Below are 19,204 nucleotides of genomic sequence, written 5' to 3'. Positions count from 1 at the left end.
CCTTTACTTGAAATAGATAAGGTACCAGAACAGGATAAGATGCATCCAAGGATACTGAGGGAAGTGAGAGTGGAAATAGTGGAGGCACTAGTGATGATCTTCCAGCCTTCCTTAGACACAGGGGTAGTGCCAGAGGACTGGAGAATTGCAAATGTTACATTCTTGTTCAAAGTGGGTACAAGGATAAAGCTGGCAACTACAGACCAGTCAGTTTGACTTCAATGGTAGGGAAACTCCTGGAAACTATAGTTCGGGACAAAATCAATAGTCGTTTAGACAAGTGCAGGATAATTAAGGAAACCCAGCATGGATTCATTAAAAGAAACTCATGTTTAACTAACTTATTGAAGTTTTCTGAGGAGGTAACAGAGAATGTTGATAAGGGCAACTGTGTTGATGCGGTGTATATGGATTTTCAAAATGCATTTGATACAGTGTCATACAACAGATTTGAGCAAAATTCCAGCTCATGGAATAAAAGGGAAAGCAGGCACTTTGATAAGAAATTGACTGAGTGACAGGAAACAGAGAGTAGTGATGAAAGGTTGTTTTTCAGATTGGAGGAAGGTTTGTAGTGGAGTTCCCCAGGGCTCAGCGTTGGGATCCTTGCTGTTCCTGATATATGTTAATGACCTACACTGTGATGTTCAGGGCATGATTTCAAAATTTGCAGATGACATGAAGATTGGAAATGATGTCAACTGTGATGAGGATAATCTTGAACTTCATAAGGACATGGACATGTCGGCGGACAAGGGCAGTGGAAACATGGGAATGCCACCACCTGGAAGTTCCCCTCCAAGCCATTCATTATCTTGACTTGGAAATATATCGCCATCCCTTCACTGTCACTGGGTCAAAATCCTTGAACTCTCTCCCTAACAGCACTGTGGGTGTACCTACATCACAGGGACTGCAAGAAGGCAGCTCACCACCACCTTCTCAATTAGGGATGGGCAATAAATGCTGGCCTAGCTAGCAATGCCCACATCCCATAAATGAATAACAAGAAAAGATTGGGCAGACAAGTGACAGATGAGGTTCAATGCAAAGAAGTGTGAGGTTATTCATTTTGACAGGAAGAACATGCAGAGACAGTATAAAAGAAAGGGAGAAACTCTAAAGGAGGTGCAGGAACAATGGGACCTCTGTGAATATGTACATAAGCCATTGAAGATGGCAGGGCATGTTTAGAGAGTAATTGACAAAGCTTATAGTATCTTAAGCTTTATTAATAGGGGCATTGAGTATAAGAGTAAGGAGGTCATGTTGAATTTGTACAAGACACTAGTTAGGCCTCATCTGGAGTACTGCGTCCAGTTTTGGGCGTCATACTTGAGGACGGATGTGAAGGCATTGGAGACAGCACAGAGGAGATTCACAAGAATGATTTCAGAGATAAAGAACAGTAGCTGTGAAGATAGGTGGGAGAGGTTGGGACTGTTTTCCTTGGCGAAAAGAAGGCTGAGAGGAGACTTGATAGAGCTATTTAAGAGCCTGAGGGGTATGGACAGGGTAAATAGTGAGAAACTGTTCCCGCTCAAGAGACCGTCAAGAACTAGAGGGCACAGATTTAAAATAATTGGCAATTGGAGTAATAGGGATGTGAGGAAAATTTTTTTCAGCCAGAGGAAGGCTGGAGTCTGGAACAAACTTCCTGAGAGGGCGGTGGAGGCAGGTTCGATCGAGGTATTCAAAAGAGAATTGGATTGCTATCTGAAAAGAAAGAACATGCAAGGTTATGAGAATAAGGCAAGGGAGTGGGACGAGGTAGAATGCTCTTTCAGAGAGCCACTACAGACTCAATGGGCCAAATGGCCTCTTTCTGCACTGTAAAGATTCTGTGATTTAAACGAGCTGATTTTAAGAATGAGAGAATGCATGGAAATGGTGAAGGAAAAAGATGTGGAAGGAGGCAAAGTGAGATAGTTTTAAAGATACAAAAGAAATCTTTCACTGATACACATTAGAAGAGTATGGCTAGTTTGGCTTGGTAGCAAATTGCGAAAGGCATTTGGGAGAAGGGATAAAACATAAATTTCTAAATGTTCTCAAAAAGAACAGAATATGGATATAAAAAGGCTGAAGAATGACATTAAACTGAGGACCGTAAAGAGGAATCATAAAGAAAACAAATCTGGAAATAAAATGTACTGTAAAGCATTGTTCAGGTAAAAGGTGCATTGAGCGGTTGACCTCACAAATGACAATGGGAAAATAGTATCTTAAGATAAAGAAATTGCTGTGGCACTTAACTATTATTTCAAGAGGGTTCACAAAAAATGTGGTGAGAGATGCCAGAATTGCAGCTGTATGTTCAAAGATAAATGCAGACTGAAAACTTTTCAATTGCGAGAGGTTATATGGAGGAGATTGTTGAAATTTAAGGCTCCTGGCTCTAATAACTTTCATCGTAGAGTTCTGAAGGATTTGGCCCAAATGGATGAGAGTTCTCTTGTGGGTATTTTTCAGATTTCACTAATTTTGGACCAAATCCCAGAGGATTTAAAATGAGCAATTTAGCTCCCATCTTGAAAAGAGGCAAGGGATGAACCATCAAATTATAGATCTTTAAGCCTTACTTGGCAAACTGTTTAGGAAGTATTATGAAGGTGCAACCTGAGCAATTAGTTCATCCAAGATGATCAGCATGGTTTTAGGCTAGGCTTGATGAATTTGTTGCATTTCTTTCGATGAGATGACAGACCTAGAAGATGGAGGATAGACAGTGGATGTTATCTACTTGGATTTCAGGAAGGTGTTTAACACTGTCCTACCTAATGGGACACTACATCAGGCCCAAGCGCATGGAATAGTTGGAAATGGCCTAAAGTTAACTGGCAAATGGTTGGTGGTAGACAACAATGTGTATTAATGTATGATCAGGTTGGCAGCTAATTACCAGTGGATTGTCACAAGATTCAGTGCTGGAGCTACCATTATTAACAATTTGTATTAATCATTTAGTGGAGAGAATTATGTTCAAGTGTCCACATTTGATGACAATACGAAATTGAGCAAGGTGGAGAATTACGCTTACTGATGTGCACAAATTCAAAATGATCTCAACAAGTTTGGCGGTTGGAAAATGGCAGATGTAATTTAATACAGGGACATGTAAGATTTTTAGACTTGGAGTGGGTAGAATACTGTTGTAAACAGAAAGTACTTGAGGTGTTGGAGCTGGAGAAAGATCTTGGGGCTTTGGTGGACAGTTCCCTATCAGGGTGTCTGAAAAGTTTTGATTTTGTTTTCCTGAGAATTTGAATATTCTGTGGTGGCACAGTAGCCAATCAGCAATTAACTGTACTTCAACATGGTTGCTGCAGGAGTTTGGTGATTATCTCAAAACTCCATGGAGAAATCATAGACATAATTTGTAAGTTTCTCTGCTATTGTTACAGAAATTTCTAATCTAGGCCTTCTAGAGTTCATTAGTAAAAATACAGAGATATTTTTGTATTAGATTTTTTTTCATGCTAATGAAATGAAAATGATTGAAAAGGAGTGGAGGGACTGTCGTCTGTCATGCACAACTTGCGCCAGGCCCTGTTTGGCTATCACCCATTCGTTTGCTAACCTTTATTGTCTCCTGGTCCAGCAACAGCATTAATGTAAAATTCTCCTCTTTGTTTTCAAATCTCTTGATGGTCTCCCCCTCCCTATCTCTGCAACCTTCTCTCCTATCCTTCAAGATAATCCGTGCTCCTCCAATTCCGGCCTCTTGTATATCTACCATTATAATGGCTGCACCAGCGATAGCTGTGCTTAAGCTCTAAGCTCTGGAACTGCCTCCCCAAACTTCTCTGCCCCTCTCTCCTCCTCTCAAATTGATCCTTTCAAATCTACTTTTTTGACCAAGCTGTCCTTATATTTCCTATGTGGGTTGCTGTCAAACTTTGTTTGCTAATGCTGTTATGAAGTGCCTTTGGATGCCTTAATACCTTAAAGGTGATGTGTAAATGAAAGTTGTTGTTTTAGCTCAACATGGGGAATGTTTTATTTCTTTCCCTTTTTGTGGTATCATCAAATATTTCAGCTCGGTCCTAATGAGATGGGACGATATTAAGAGTGCCGTTGGAAGGTTTTTTTTGGAGAGGAATCTGTTAAACTGAGTGTTACTTACGTTTCATACAACAATTTCATACAATGTTCCAGTTACATGGCCATAAATTTATTTTACTGTTTTTCTCTGTTACTTAGCCATACTGCAGTTTATTCATTCATGCAATCTCCTCTCCCCAGCACTGCTATCGCTGATCAATACTGTGAATTTATATAAGAAAATGGTAGCAGAAATGGGATTTAGTTTCTATGGGTAGGGGAGAGGCCAGGTTCTACTGCCCTAATCACTCTTGTTCTACGTGATGGAGCTATACCTAGTAGTAAAATGTAAAGCATTGTCCTACTCTTGTCTCTTGATCATAGTTTTAATGCTGATAATTGGCTCCACCAGAATTTTTTGAAGTGCTTTCTCGTGGATAATTAAAATAACTGTTTGTATATTGTAGTCTGAAGAACATTTATTTTTAAATTTCTTTGTCAAGGGTGTAATTGAGTTAATCAGTGAGCTCAATCTAATCATGATACACAAGAACATAAGAAATAGAAGCAGGAGTAGACCATTGGCCACTCAAACCTGCTCTGCCATTCAATACAACCATGGCTAAACTGCCTCAACTCCACTTTGCCGTCCGCTTCCCATTTCCCTTGATTCCCTTAGGAAATTTGTCTATCTCAGCTTTAAGTATGTTCAATGATGGAGCATCCGCAATGTGCTGGGTTCGGGAATTCCAAAGATTCACATCCATTTGAGTGAAGATATTTCTCCTCATCTCAGTCCTAAATGATCGACCCTTATCCTGAGGCTGTGCCCCTGTGTTCTGGATTTCCCAGCTGGGGAATAACCTCTCAGTGACTATCCTATCAGGCTCCTTCAGAATATTGTAGGTTTCAATGAGATCACCTCTCATTCTTCGGAACTCCAGAGAGTGCAGTCCAATTTATTCAGCCTCTCATCATGGGACAACTCCTTCATCCCAGGAACCAATCTAGTGAATCTTCGCTGTATCTTTCGTTAGATATGGGGACTAAAACAATGCATAGTACATCAGATGTGGTCTCACCAAAGCCCTATACAGTTGTAGCAATACTTATTCTTATATTACAGTCCCCTTGCAGTAAAGGCCAATATGCTTTTGCCTTCCTAATTGCTTGCTTATCTGCACACTAACTTTTTGTACACATTCCTTGTATGAATACACCCAAGTCTCTCTGAACATCAAGTAAAAAATATTCTGTTTTTCTGTTCTTACTACCAAACTGAACTTCTTGCTTTCCCACATCATACTCCATTTGCCACTTTTTGCTCACTGACTTAGCCAGTCTATACCTTTTTGCAGCCTCTTTGTAACTTATTCAAAGCTTACATTTGCACCTAGCTTTGTATTATCAAACTTAGATACATACTCTAGGTCTCCTTGTCTAAGTCATTAATATAGATTGTAAATAGTTCAGGCCCCTGCACTGATCCTTCAGACTCCCACTGCTTACAGCCTGCCAACTTGAAAATGTCCCATGAATCCTACTATGCTTCCGTTAACCAATCCTCCCTCAATGGTCCAGTCCCAATTTTCTCAGCCTCTCATCAATTCCATGAGTCCTTATCTTGTGTGTTAATCCTTTAATCTGGCACTTTATTGAATGCCTTTTGAAAATCTTAAGTATACTACATCTACTGGTTCCCCTTTATCTATCCTATCAGATACAACCTCATAAAAATTCAAATACGTTTGACAAATGCAATTTCCCTTTTATAAAAACATGTTCACTATGTTTGATTATGCAGTGATTTTCTAAGTGCATTGTTAAGACTTCTTTAACAGATTCCAGCATTTTTGTGATGACTGATATCAGGTTAACTGGCCTATATTTTCTTGTTTTCTTCCTCCCTCCATTCTTGAATAGCAGTAATATATTTGCATTAGTAATTTAAAATCTGACAAAGCAATGTTTGTAAGGTGTTTCATAAAATGGTGCTGCTGCTTGCAAATTTACTGACATTGAAATACTGCCATGATAAAATGTGCAGTAGAAATTTATTTTTAGTTGAACAATGCTCCTACTCTATCAGGGTGGTTACTTTAAGTATTGCTTAGTAGATTTGTGTTTTCACATAATATTCTTTGAGGCAGTCTGGCTTGCTTCCTTGGGTACAATGTAAAGGTTTGTCATCTGTAACTGCAGATGACAAATATGTAGAGGTGTTACGTCCCTCTTCTCTCAATGTTTGCCCTCCTGCATATACCCATCCTTCCCTTCCATCCTCCTTTTTCCCTATCTTCAATCCCTCCTCTCTATCTGCCATCCCTCCCTGCTCACGTTCCCCCGCCACCCGGCCCGCGTTCTCCCCCCCCCCCACCCGGCCCGCGTCCCCGTTCCCCAAACCCGGCCCACGTCCGTCTCCCCCCCCCACCCCCCACCCGGCCGGCGTTCCCCCCCCCCCCCCCCCCCCAACCCGGCCCACGTTCCTATCTTCCTCAGCTCCCTTTTCTCCCTTCCATCCCACCTCAACCACCGCCCCCCCCCCCCCCCCCCCCCCCACCCTGCCTTTCTTTCCTCTTTCTTGCCTATTCCCCCTTGCGTTCGCCAACCCTCTTGCTCTTGCTTCCCTCTTTCACTCCCTTGCTTTTGTTTTCTTTATCTCCCCATTTTTTTAGTCACCATTATCTGGGCATAATTTGCATATGATAACAGTGAAATTTGGCTCATTCACATTCATGAAATATTGGGAGAAAAATTACTGCTCTAACTATTGATAAAGTTGTGTACATGGACTCAATTGATGTACAATAAATAACTGAGATTGAATTTGTCTGTTTACAAAAATGCAAAGAACTGCCTTTAGAATATGAATATCTGGCAGTATTAATGGATTACAATTCTGATTACTTCAAAATCCTGAGGTGTGGAATACTTGCATCTTCTAAAATTTTGATTTCTGTTTTGCCCAGGTGATTCCACCAAAGGGTTGGAAACCTAGAAGAAATTATGATAACATTGATAACTTGGTTATTCCTGCTCCGATTCAACAAATGGTCACTGGACAGTCGGGTCTGTTTACGCAATATAACATACAGAAAAAGCAATTGACTGTAAAGGAATTCAAATGCTTGGCCAATAGTGATAAGTAAGTACGATGTTGAGTATGTATTGTTTCATGTGCTGTCATTTTAACAAGAAAATTCAGAGAAAATGTGAAAGATGTATTTAAAAATATTATCTCATTTAGGCTACACTCTGCTTAAAGTTTGCATATTTAATGTACTGCCCTGAAAAAGTTCAGTTTCAACTATTCTGCAATTACCAAGTATTTTTGCTGCAAACCTTCATGTCAACACAATTGGTATTTCTCTTATATGGAGCACCAGCTGACAGGTGAGTCTGTGAAGCTTAAAACAACTGTTTGACGGTTTTTAAGTAGGAAGCTTACACTAAGCACAAAACCATTTTATCTTTTTGTGTATAACCAAGGTTGGGAGGTAAAAAGGAACCGTGTTACAGCTGCTAAGCTGACAAAGCTAAGCATAGGCAGGTAATCTTAATGGAGAAACCCACTGGTGAATGCGTCCCACCACCCAGCTCACACGATTTGGCAAGAAAATGGATCTGATTAATTGTTTATGTCTTGACTATTTTGGTGCAGAACAGTCTTTGGGAAATGTATTGTTACCAAGAATTATTACATTTAATCACTCAGTCTGGCTTGCTGAAAATTTATTATTGAGTAAAGAAATTTAATTTCCATTTATTTTTGGCCGATACGGGCTTTTCATTAGAATACAGTTGGCTGAGATCACCTTTCTATTTAATTTTTTTCCTTTATATTTCCCAGTTGAGATATTTCCCAGTTGAGATTTATTGTATCAATTGTGAAACTGAACAGGTCAGCCTTTACTGGAGAGCTCTGTGCTGCCAGGCATGCAAGAACTGTTCTTGTGACTAGGTTTGTGATTTAAAGAGTATGAATATGGTAAAACATGAAGTCACAGGTCTTGTGGTCACTTGTGTTCATTGCCAGTCATGCCAGTTTACAACTTTTATTGTATAACCTGGTAGTGATTTTTTTGCTGCATTTATTTGAGGGCTGAGACTGGTTCAGGGCAAGAATCCTTTTCTTGCAGGTCAGAGTGTAAAAGGCAAGGCATGGAAATAATGTTTCTTTATATGTGGGATGCTGCAAGTGAGGATAAACTGTCATTTTATTTGGTGGAAGTGGAAAATGCAGCAGTCATTGGAATAAAACCTATAGTAGCCTCAAATGTCAAGATTCTTGTATAACAAGTAGTTGCAATATTCTGACCAATATCAGTGTCCCACCCCAACAATTGGGTCAGGTCCTCCACATTGGGAATCCGAAGATTTCTCTTCAACCTTCTAACTACTGGAGTTGTCGTTAGATAACCAATTCCATTCAAATATAGATATTTTCACAAGTAAAGCGAATGATGGAAAATTGAAGTTATTGATCTGGTAATGCAAAGCTGGATAATTTCTCAAGGCCAAATCTAATTAGTTTGCCTCAGGATCAGGGTAAATTCGCAGAAGCTATTATTTCACCTTTACTGCTGTCAATAAAGACTTGGACAAAGCAAGTAGATTTATCATTGTGTTAAAACCCTTTACATTGTTCCTTGTTCACGCAGTGTTCACCTTCATGAGGCACAAAAATGTCATAGAAAAAGTGGTCCAACCATGGCTAACAAGAGAGAGGTCAAAGGAAGAGGGTTATAAATTTGTCAAAAAGAGCAATAAGCCTGAAGATTCGGAGGATTTTAGTGTTCTGCAAAGGAGGACCAAGAAATTGATAAAGATAAAGTGAATATGAGAGAGACTAGTAAGATAACACAAAACAGGTTATAAACACTTCTATAGGTATGTAAATAAGAAGAGATTATTAAAAGTAAATGTGAGCCCATTAGAGGCACAGAGACATGTGAAATTGTAATGGGGAATAAGAAAATGGTAGAGACATTAAACAATACTTTGTATCTGTCTTCACGGTAGAAGTCAAATAATCTGGAAATAATAGGAAACCAGTTGTCTAGCAAGAATGAGACACTTAAAGAAATCAACATAAGTAATTTCTCTGATAACATTTCTTTAATGGGACTACGTGGCAAAGAATTCTGTGGACCTGATGTGCTGCATCCTAGGTTTTTAAAAGAGGGAGTTGCAGAGATAGTGGATGCATTGGTTTTGATTTTTGAGAATTTCTTGGATTTCAGACACTTCCCAAGGACTGGAAGGTAGCAAACATAACCCTGCTATTTAAGCAAGGAGGGAGAGAGAAAACATGGAACTGTGGGCCAGATAGCCTAACATCAGTAGTAGGAAAAATGTTAGAATCTATTATTAGGGACGTGGTGACGGGGCACGTTGAGAATCATGACATGATTAGGCAGAGTTAATAATGATGCATAACAACTCTGTTAACTGCTTTTTGGGGGTGAAACTAGTAAGGTGGAAAAGGGGGAACCAGCAAATGTGATATGTGGATTTTCAAAAAGGTGCCACACAAGAGGTTATTACACAAAATTAGTACTCTTGGGATTCGATGTAATAGATTAGAATGGATTAAGGATTGGCTAATGGACAAAAAATAGCCTAGGATTGGAATCATTGAATGGTTACATCACAGAAGGAGGGCCTGTTGTGTCTGTGCCAGCTCTCTGGAAATGAAGTTCACCTGATGCCACTCCCTTGCCTTTCTGCCTTCTGGTGCCCAGAACTGGACACAATACCCCTGTTGAGGGTGAGCCAGTGTTTTATACAGATTTATCCCTTGTTTTTGTATGATTTATAAATCCCAGGATCCCATATGCTTTATTAACTGCTCTCTCAATCCGTCCTGCCACCTTCAATAATTTGTGCATATATACCCACAAGTGTCTCTGTGCCTGCACCCACTTTAGAATTGTACCCTTTATTTCATATGAAAATTAATTAGTTCACACTTCTCTGCATTAAATTTCATCTGGCATTTGTCCTCCCATTACACCAACCTATGTCCTTTTGAAGTTTAACACTGCCCTGCTTGTAGTTCAATCTGCAAAATTTGAAACGGTGCCCTATACACCAACATCTAGAGTCATTATTATATATCAAGAAAAGCAGAGGTCCGAACAACCACCCCCTGGGGAGTCCCATGATAAACCTTCCTTCAGTCCAAAAAGCAACTGTTCACCATTACTTCCTGCCACTCAGCCAATTTTGTAAAAATGTTACTGCTGCACCTTTTATTCCATGAGCTCTAACTTGCTCACAAGTTTGTTATGTGAATGGGGAGAGACCTGCAGTTAACATTGCAGGTACAGCAAGCAATTAGGAAGGGATTGGAGTATAAGAGTAAGGAACACGCACATACGGAATCGGAGCAGCAGTAGGCCATTCAGCCGCACGAGCCTGCTGTGCTATTCAGTAAGATCATGGCTGATCTGTTTGTGTTTCGAGTTCCACATTCCTATCTACCCTCGATAACCTTAGATTCTTGTTAGGCAAGGGAATCAACCGACCTCTGCCTTGAAAATATTGTGACCCTGCACCCCCCCACCTTCTGAGGCAGAGAGTTCCAAAGTTGCACAACCTTCAGAGAAAAAAATTCTCCTCATCTCTGTCCTATAAGGGCGACCCATGATTTTAAAACAATGCCTCCTGGTTCTGGACTCCCCCAAAGAGGAAGCATCTTTCCATGTCCACCTTATCAAGACCATTCTTATATTCTTCAATCAAGTCACCCCTCACTCTTCTAAACTCCAGTGGAAACAAGCCCAGCCTGTCCAACCTATCCTCGTAAGACAACACTCATTCCAGGTATCGATCGAGTAAACCTCCTCTGAACCACCTCCAACGCATTTACATCATTCATTAAATAAGGGACTAAAACTGCACACAGTATTCGAGATGTGGTCTCATCAATGCCCTGTATAATTGAAGCATAATATCTTTACTTTTATGTTCACTTCCTCTCGTAATAAAGGATATCATTCCATTAGCCTTCTTGATTACATGCTGTACCTGCATACCAACTTTTTGTGACTCATGCACAAGAACACCTAGATCTGCTTGTACCTTGGAATTCTGCAGTTATTCTAGTTATATAGGGCATTGGTGAGGCCACACTTGGAGGTCTGTGCATAGTTTTGGTTTCCTCACTTGAAGAAGGATATTCTTGCCGAGAGCGAGTGCAATGAATGTTCACTGGATTGGTTCCTTGGATGAGGCTATTGTCCTCAGAGGAGAGATTGAGTAGGTCAGGCCTGTATTCCTTGGAATTTAGAAGAATGAGAGGTGATCTAACTGAAACATATGAAATTCTCAAAAGACTTGCTTTGAGAAAATGTCCCCCCCTATCTGGGGAATCGAAAACATGGGGCCACAGTCTCAGAAAAAGGAGTTGGCCATTTTGGACTGAGATGAGGAGAAATTGTTTCACACAAAGGGTAATGAACCTTGGGAATCTTTACCCTTGGGAGCTGTGGACATCCACTTGAGTATATTCAGGACATAGTTTGGTAGACTTTTGGATGCTAAGAGAATTAAGGGATATTGCACTAATGTGGAAAGGTGGAGTATCACAGAATCACAGTGCAGAAGAGGCTCTTTAGCCCACCGAGCCTGCACTGACACGTGAGAAACACCTGACCTACCTACCTAATCCCATTTACCAGCGCTTGGCCCATAGCCTTGAATGTTATGCAGTGCCAACTGCTCATCCAGGTACTTTTTAAAGGATGTGAGGCAACCCGCCTCCACCACCCTCCCAGGCAGTGCATTCCAGACCGTCACCACCCTCTGGGTAAAAAAGTTTTTCCTCACTTCCCCCCTAAACGTCCTGCCCCTCACCTTGAACTTATGCCCCCTTGTAACTGACCCTTCAACTAAAGGGAACAGCTGCTCGCTATCCACCCTGTCCATTCCCTCATAATCGTGTACACCTCAATCAGGTCGCCCCTCAGTCTTCTCTGCTCCAACGACAACAACCCAAGTCTATCCAACCTCTCTTCATAACTTAAATGTTTCATACCAGGCAACATCCTGTTGAATCTCCTCTGCATCCCCTCCAGTGCAATCACATCCTTCCTATAATGTGACGACCAGAACTGCACACAGTACTCCAGCTGTGGCCTCACCAAGGTTCCATAGAACTCCAACATGACCTCCCTACTTTTGTAATCTATGCCTCAATTGATAAAGGCAAGTGTCCCATATGCCTTTTTCACCACCCCACTAACATGCCCCTCCGCCTTCAGAGATCTATGGGCACACACGCCAAGGTCCCTTTGTTCCTCAGAACTTCCTAGTGCCATGCCGTTCATTGAGTACTTCCTTGTCAAATTACTCCTTCCAAAGTGTATCACCTCGCACTTTTCAGGGTTAAATTCCATCTGCCACTTATCTGCCCATTTGACCATCCTGTCTATATCTTCCTGTAGCCTAAGACACTCAACCTCACTGTTAACCACCCGGCCAATCTTTGTGTCATCCGCAAACTTACTAATCCTACCCTCCACATAGTCATCTATGTCATTTATATAAATGACAAATAATAAGGGACCGAGCACAGGTTCCTGTGGTACGCCACTGGACACTGGCTTCCAGTCAGTAAAACATCCTTCTGTCATCACCCTCTGCCCCCTACAACTAAGCCAATTTTGAATCCACCATATCAAATTACCCTGTATCCCATGTGCGGTTGCCTTCTTTATAAGTCTCCCATGTGGGACCTTGTCAAAGGCTTTGCTGAAATCCTTATAAACTACATCAACTGCACTTCCCTCATCTACACACCTGGTCACCTCCTCAAAAAATTCAATCAAATTTGTTAGGCATGACCTCCCTCTGATAAAGCCATGCTGACTATCCCTGATCAAACCTTGCCTCTCCAAATGGCGATAGATACTCTCCTTCAGAAATTTTTCCAATAGTTTCCCTACCACTGACGTGAGACTTACTGGTCTGTAGTTCCCTGGCTTATCTCTACAACCCTTCTTAAATAGCGGAACCACATTAGCTGGTCTCCAGTCCTCTGGCACTTCCCCCGTGGCCAGATAGGAATTAAAAATTTGGGTCAGAGCCCCTGCGATCTCCTCCCTTGCCTCCCTCAGCAGTCTGGGACACAAATCATCAGGACCTGAAGATTTGTCCACTTTTAAGCCTGCCAACAACTCCAATACCTCGTCACTCCCTATATCAATTTGCTTAAGAGCCTCGCAGTCTCGCTTCCCGAGTTCGATACCTTCATCCTCATTCTCTTGGATGAAGATGAACGTGAAGTATTCATTCAACACTCTAGCGATGTCCTCTGGCTCCACCCATAGACTGCCCCCTTGGTCCCTTATGGGCCCTACTCTTTCCCTGGTTATCCTCTTCCCATTGATATACTTGTAGAATATCTTGGGATTTTCCCTACTTTTACGAGCCAGAGCTTTCTCATATCCCCTCTTTGCTCTCCTAATTGCTTTCTTAAGCTTCACCCTGCACTGTCTGTACTCCACTAATGCTTCTGCTGATTTGCTTCCCTTGTACCTGCTAAAAGCCTCTCTTTTCCTTCTCATCGTAACCTGAATATCTCTGGTCATCCATGGTTCTCTGGGCTTGTTACGCCTTCCTATCACCCTTGAGGGAACATGTTGAGCCTGTACCCTCCCCATTTCCTTTTTGAACACCCCCCACTGTTCCTCTGTAGATTTCCCCACAAGTAACTGTTCCCAGTCTACCTTGGCCAGATCCTGCCTTATTTTACTAAAATACACTCTCCCCCAATCCAAAACATTTTTTTGCAACCTGTCGATTTCTTTGTCCATAACAATCTTAATCTGTACCATGTTGTGGTCGCTATCACTAAAATGCTCGTCCACCACCACCTCAGCCACTTGTCTGGCTTCATTCCCCAGAATTAGGTCCAGCACTGCACCATCCCTTGTTGGATCCTCTACATATTGACCTAAAAGGTTCTCGTGTACACATTTCAAGAAATCCACTCCATCCAAGCCCTTAACACTTGTCTATCCCAATTAACGTTGGGAAAGTTGAAATCACCTAATATAATTACCCTATTGTTATTGTTTTTACACACCTCCACAAATTGTGCACATATTTGCTCCTCAATTTCCCGCTGACTATCTGGGGGTCTAAATAAACACCTAATAATATGGTTGCCCCTTTTTTATTCCTAAACTCTACCCACAAAGCTTCATTCGATGCCCCCTCCAAGATATCGTCTCTCCTTACTGCAGTAACTGACTCCTTAACTAATAATGCAATGCCTCCTCCTCTTTTATCTCCTCCCCTGTCTCGCCTGAAGATTCTATACCCCGGAATGTTGAGCTGCCAATTCTGCCCTTCCCTGAACCACGTCTCAGTGATGGCTACCATATCACAATTCCACATGTCAATCCTCACCCATAACTCATCCGTTTTACCTGTAATACTCCTGGCATTAAAGTAGAGGCCATCCAGCCTTGCCTTGCTCCCTTGAAGCTTATTGCAGCTGTACTCCCTTTGACTTGATTGTTTTACTGTATTATGATGTGTCCCTATTCTGCTAACGTTCTGTGTCCCCTCCCCCTGCCGAATTAGTTTAAACTCCTCCCAACAGCACTAGCAAACACGCCCGCAAGGCTGTCTGGTTCAGATGTAGATGGTCCCGCTTGTACAGATCCCACCTTCCCCAGAAACGGTTCCAGTGATCCAGGAATCTAAAACCCTCCCTCTTGCACCAACACTTAAGCCACGTATTCATCTGCGCTATTCTCCTATTTCTGTGCTCGCTAGCACGTGGCACTGGGAGTAATCCAGAGATTACAACCCGCGAGGTCTTGCTTTTTAGTCTACTGCCTAACTCCCTGAATTCTTGATGCAAGACCTCATCCCTCTTTCTACCTATGTCATTGGTACCAACATGTACCATGACCTCTGCCTTATCACCCTCTCCCTTCAGGATGCCCTGCAACCGTTCAGTGACATCCCGGACCCTGGCACCAGGGAGGCAACAGACCATCCTGGAGTCACGTTGACGGCCACAGTAGCGCCTATCTGTTCCCCTGACTATGGAATCCCCTATTACTATTGCTCTTCCTTCCTTCCTCCCCTCCTGTACAGACAGGCTGCTTATGGTGCTAGAAGCTTGGCTCTGTCCGCACTCCCTGGAGGGACCAGCCTCCAAAACGGAATACCGATTTGCGAGCGGGACCCCAGGGGACTCCTGAACTACCTGCCTGTTTCTCTTCGACTGCCTGGTGGTCACCCATTCCCTTCCTTCCTCAAGTCCCTTCATCTGCGGTGTGACCACCTCTCTAAACGTGCTATCCACGATGCTCTCAGACTCGCGGATGCTCCACAGTGTCCCCAGCTGCTGTTCCAGCTCTGAAACCCGAGCTTCCAGGAGCTGCAGCTGGGCACACTTCCTGCACACATGCTGATCGCGGGCACTGGAAATGTCCCTGGCTTCGCACGAGGAGCACACCACAGCTTTGAGCGCTCCTGCCATGACTTATCCCTTTAAATTAAACCTTTTAAATCAATTACTCTAGGGCCCTTCTTTCCTGATCCTCGTTATTGCAGAGTATACTAACTGTAAACCACAAAAAGACCTTAAACTATAAGCGATTAAAGTAGTAAATACCTTACCCACTACTTACCAGTGGTTCCTTTCCCTTGTAGCCTCTACTGCTGCAGCACGCTCTGAAGGTTTAAGAAGTTGGATAGCAAGGAAAAAATGCAAAGAGCACCTCGTCCCCTATGGACCTAATTCCCACTTTGCACCAAATTCCGAATACCCACTCTGGCTGTGCCCCATTCAGGATGTGCTCACTCTCCTGTTCATGTGCAAGCACACTGTAGCGTGCTTCCAGATAGTCCCTTTCTTAAATAGAGCCGACTTGACTCACCACTAGTTAAGCTTCAAATAGTAATTAACCCCTATTCAGTCCCTAATCAGGCTTCAGGTGATTGACAGTTATCTGTCGCACAGTCAGCTGAGTCAGCTACCTTACCAACCTTTTAACTAGACTACTGAACTTACAAAAATTAAAGAGAAATTAAAGAGAAAGACTTACCAGTTCAAATCCCGCTTTGCACCAAATTCCGAATACCCATTCTGGCTGTGCCCCACTCAGGATGTGCTCGCTCTCCTGTTCGTGTGCAAGCAGAGTACTGAAGACTTGTGCTCCAGAACTTGTCGTGCCCCTAACCAAGCTGTTTCAGTACAGCTAGAACGCGGTGTCTACCCAACAATGTGGAAAATTGCCCAGCTATGTCATGTACATACACAACAGGACAAATCCAACCCAGCCAATTACCACCCCATCAATCTACACTCATCAGTAAAGTGAGAGAAGGGGTCATCAATAGTGCTATCAAGCAGCACTTGCTTAGCAATAACCTGCTCATTGACACTCAGTTTGGGTTCTGCCAGGGTCACTCAGCTTCTGATCTCATTACAGCCTTGGTTGAAACATGGACAAAAGAGCTGAACTCGAGGTGAGGTGAGAGTGACTGCCCTTGATGTCAAGGCAGCATTTGACCGAGTGTGCCTTCAAGCAGCCCTAGCAAAACTGGAGTCAATGGGAATCGTGGGGGGATGGGAACTCTCCGCTGGTTGGAGTCATACCTAGCACAAAGGAAGATGGTTGTTGAAGGTCAATCAGCTAATTTCCAGGACATCACTGCAGGAGTTCCTTAGGATAGTGTCCTCGGCCCAATCATCTTCAGCTGCTTCAACAATGACGTTCCGTCCATCATAAGGTCAGAAGTGAGAATCTTCGCTGATGATTGCACAATGTTCAGCACCATTTGTGACTGAAGCAGTCCATGTCCAAATGCAGCAAGACCTGAACAATACCCAGGTTTGGGCTGACAAATGGCAAGTAACATTCGTGCCACACAAGTGCCAGGCAATGACCATCTCCAACAAGAGAGAATCTAACCATTGCCCATTGATATTCAATGGCATTACCATTACTGAATCCCCCACTATCAACATCCTGGGAGCTTACCATTAACCAGAAACTGAACTGGACTAGCCATATAAGTACTGTGGCTACAAGAGCAGGTCAGAGGATAGGAACCCTCCAGCAAGTAACTCACCTCCTGACTCCCCAAAGCCTGTCCACCATCTACAAGTCAGGAATGTGATGAAATACTCTGCACTTGCCTAGATGAGTGCAGCTCCAACAACACTCAAATAGTTTAACACCATTCAGTACATGGGAACACCCCCACCTGGAAGTTCCCTTTCAAGCCACTCACCATCCTCACTTGGAAATATATCACTGTTCCTTCACTGTCGCTGGGTCAAAATCCTGGAACTCCCTTCCTAACAGCACTGTGGGTGTATATACACCACAGGGACTGAAACAGTTGAAGAAGGCAGCTTACCACCACCTTCTCAAGGGCAATTAAGGATTGGCAATAAATGCTAACCTAGCCATTGATACCCATATCCCGTAAAAGTGAATGAAAAAAAAAGTTGATGTAAAAGATCAGCCATGATATTGAATGACAGTAGGCTTGAAGGGCCAGATGGCTTACTCCTCTTGTTCTTAAATTACCATGCAGTGGAAGAAAGAAAGAAGAGGATGTAGGGCAGAACTTCTACACCATTCTGTAGGAGCAAAAAGATGCAAAGTGATTTTGCATTTCAATTTGGAAAGTTGCCTTTTTTATCACCATGTGATTTAATTTTATTTTGACTTAATGGACTCCTTTCCTGAAAAATTTTTTAAGCACAGGCCCTGGTTATTTAAAGCAATAAATTACTAATTTTAGAAAATTTTCATTAGAATATTAAAAATTTTTGAGTTTACTCATGAATTAGTACAAACACTTCCATTTACCAATACAGCACTTTCTGAATTTTCAAAATGCATAACCATTTAGAAATTAAATGCCTATCTTAGACTAACCCTATAACAAAAGCTATATACTCATTGATAAAAACAAAAAGCTAAAAGCTACTGCGGATGCTGGAAATCCAAAACAAAATAAAAACAGAATTACCTGGAAAAACTCAGCAAGTCTGGCAGCATCGGCGGAGAAGAAATCAGTCAACGTTTCGAGCCCTCATGGCCCTTCAGTTCTGCTGAAGGGCCATGAGGGCTCGAAACGTTGACTGATTTCTTCTCCGCCGATGCTGCCAGACTTGCTGAGTTTTTCCAGGTAATTCTGTTTTTATTTTGCTATATACTCATTGTTGACTCAGGCTTGTTGGGAAGATTAGAAGTATTTAGATGGATAACATTGTAGCGCAGCATGACTGTCTCTTGTAGCCAGGTCATTTGATTTACAGGCAATCTGTAAGCCTACGTTAAAGCATGAAGCTTTGAGGTACTGAGCAGTTAGGAAGATACCAGGTGAGGTCACACTGCTAGGGTGTGAACAGCAATGTTGGAGCATGTGCAGAGAAGCTGTTGTTTTTTTTTGAGACTCAAAAATCTAGCTTTTTTTAAAACTTGGAATTATACCTTTGCGACAGTGACTTGATAACAATAGGCTCCGATTGATTGACACCTCAATTGTTTATGTGTCCGCAACATAATGCATGCAGACGTTCAAATTAATCTGCAGTCAACTTGGACATAGTCTTGTTGATATGGCGATCTGCTGTATGGTCTTTTACAATACATCCTTTTAAGAGCTCTTTCCTTCAGACGTGCTGGTGCTGATCTAGTTTAAGGTCTTCTTTCAAGATGGATTTTCATCAGTTCCAAGATCTGGTGGTTTCATGACCTCACATTGTTGGGTACCTGCTTTATTCTTGGACTAATCACCCCATTTATTTTCTGCTGATGCTAAAGGGCCTGGTCCATCCTCTCCCAATGTTAAACCTGTTCACTTGCTTTTCTTGGTTAGTTGTGTGGAAAATTTAAATCCCAAATATTCAATCTTTAAGTGTATCGGGAAGGCTTTATTCTAGTATAAGATGCTAGAAAAACTCAGCAGGTCTGGCAGCATCTGTGGAGAGACGTTTCAAGTCCATAAGATTCTTCTTCGAAACATTACCTCTATTTCTCTCTCCACAGGTGCTGCCAGACCTGCAGAGTTTTTCCAGCATTATGTTTTTATTTCAGATTTCCAGCATTCTCTCAGTATTTTGCTTTCATCTTAAGGTTTTATTCTAGTTTGTTTGAGTTTAACTTAAGTT

General features: G+C 42.1%; 1 protein-coding gene across 4 annotated transcripts in view; it reads left to right on the top strand.

Moving 5' to 3' along the window:
• The window catches only part of LOC144699404 (lysine-specific demethylase 4C-like), a 477,121-nt gene that overhangs the window by 27,289 nt on the left and 430,628 nt on the right, over positions 1–19,204 (top strand). For all 4 annotated transcript variants that reach the window (XM_078570575.1, XM_078570572.1, XM_078570571.1 and 1 more), the window contains exon 3: positions 7,014–7,189. In XM_078570575.1, coding sequence (XP_078426701.1) covers positions 7,014–7,189 — 176 coding nt within the window. The remainder of the gene's footprint in view (positions 1–7,013; positions 7,190–19,204) is intronic.

This window comes from Cetorhinus maximus, chromosome 2 (genome assembly GCF_964194155.1).
Source record: "Cetorhinus maximus chromosome 2, sCetMax3.hap1.1, whole genome shotgun sequence".
NCBI classification, from domain to species: Eukaryota; Metazoa; Chordata; class Chondrichthyes; order Lamniformes; family Cetorhinidae; genus Cetorhinus; species Cetorhinus maximus.
Note: the sequence above shows the minus strand (reverse complement) of the source record. Positions and strands in the feature narration are given on the sequence as shown.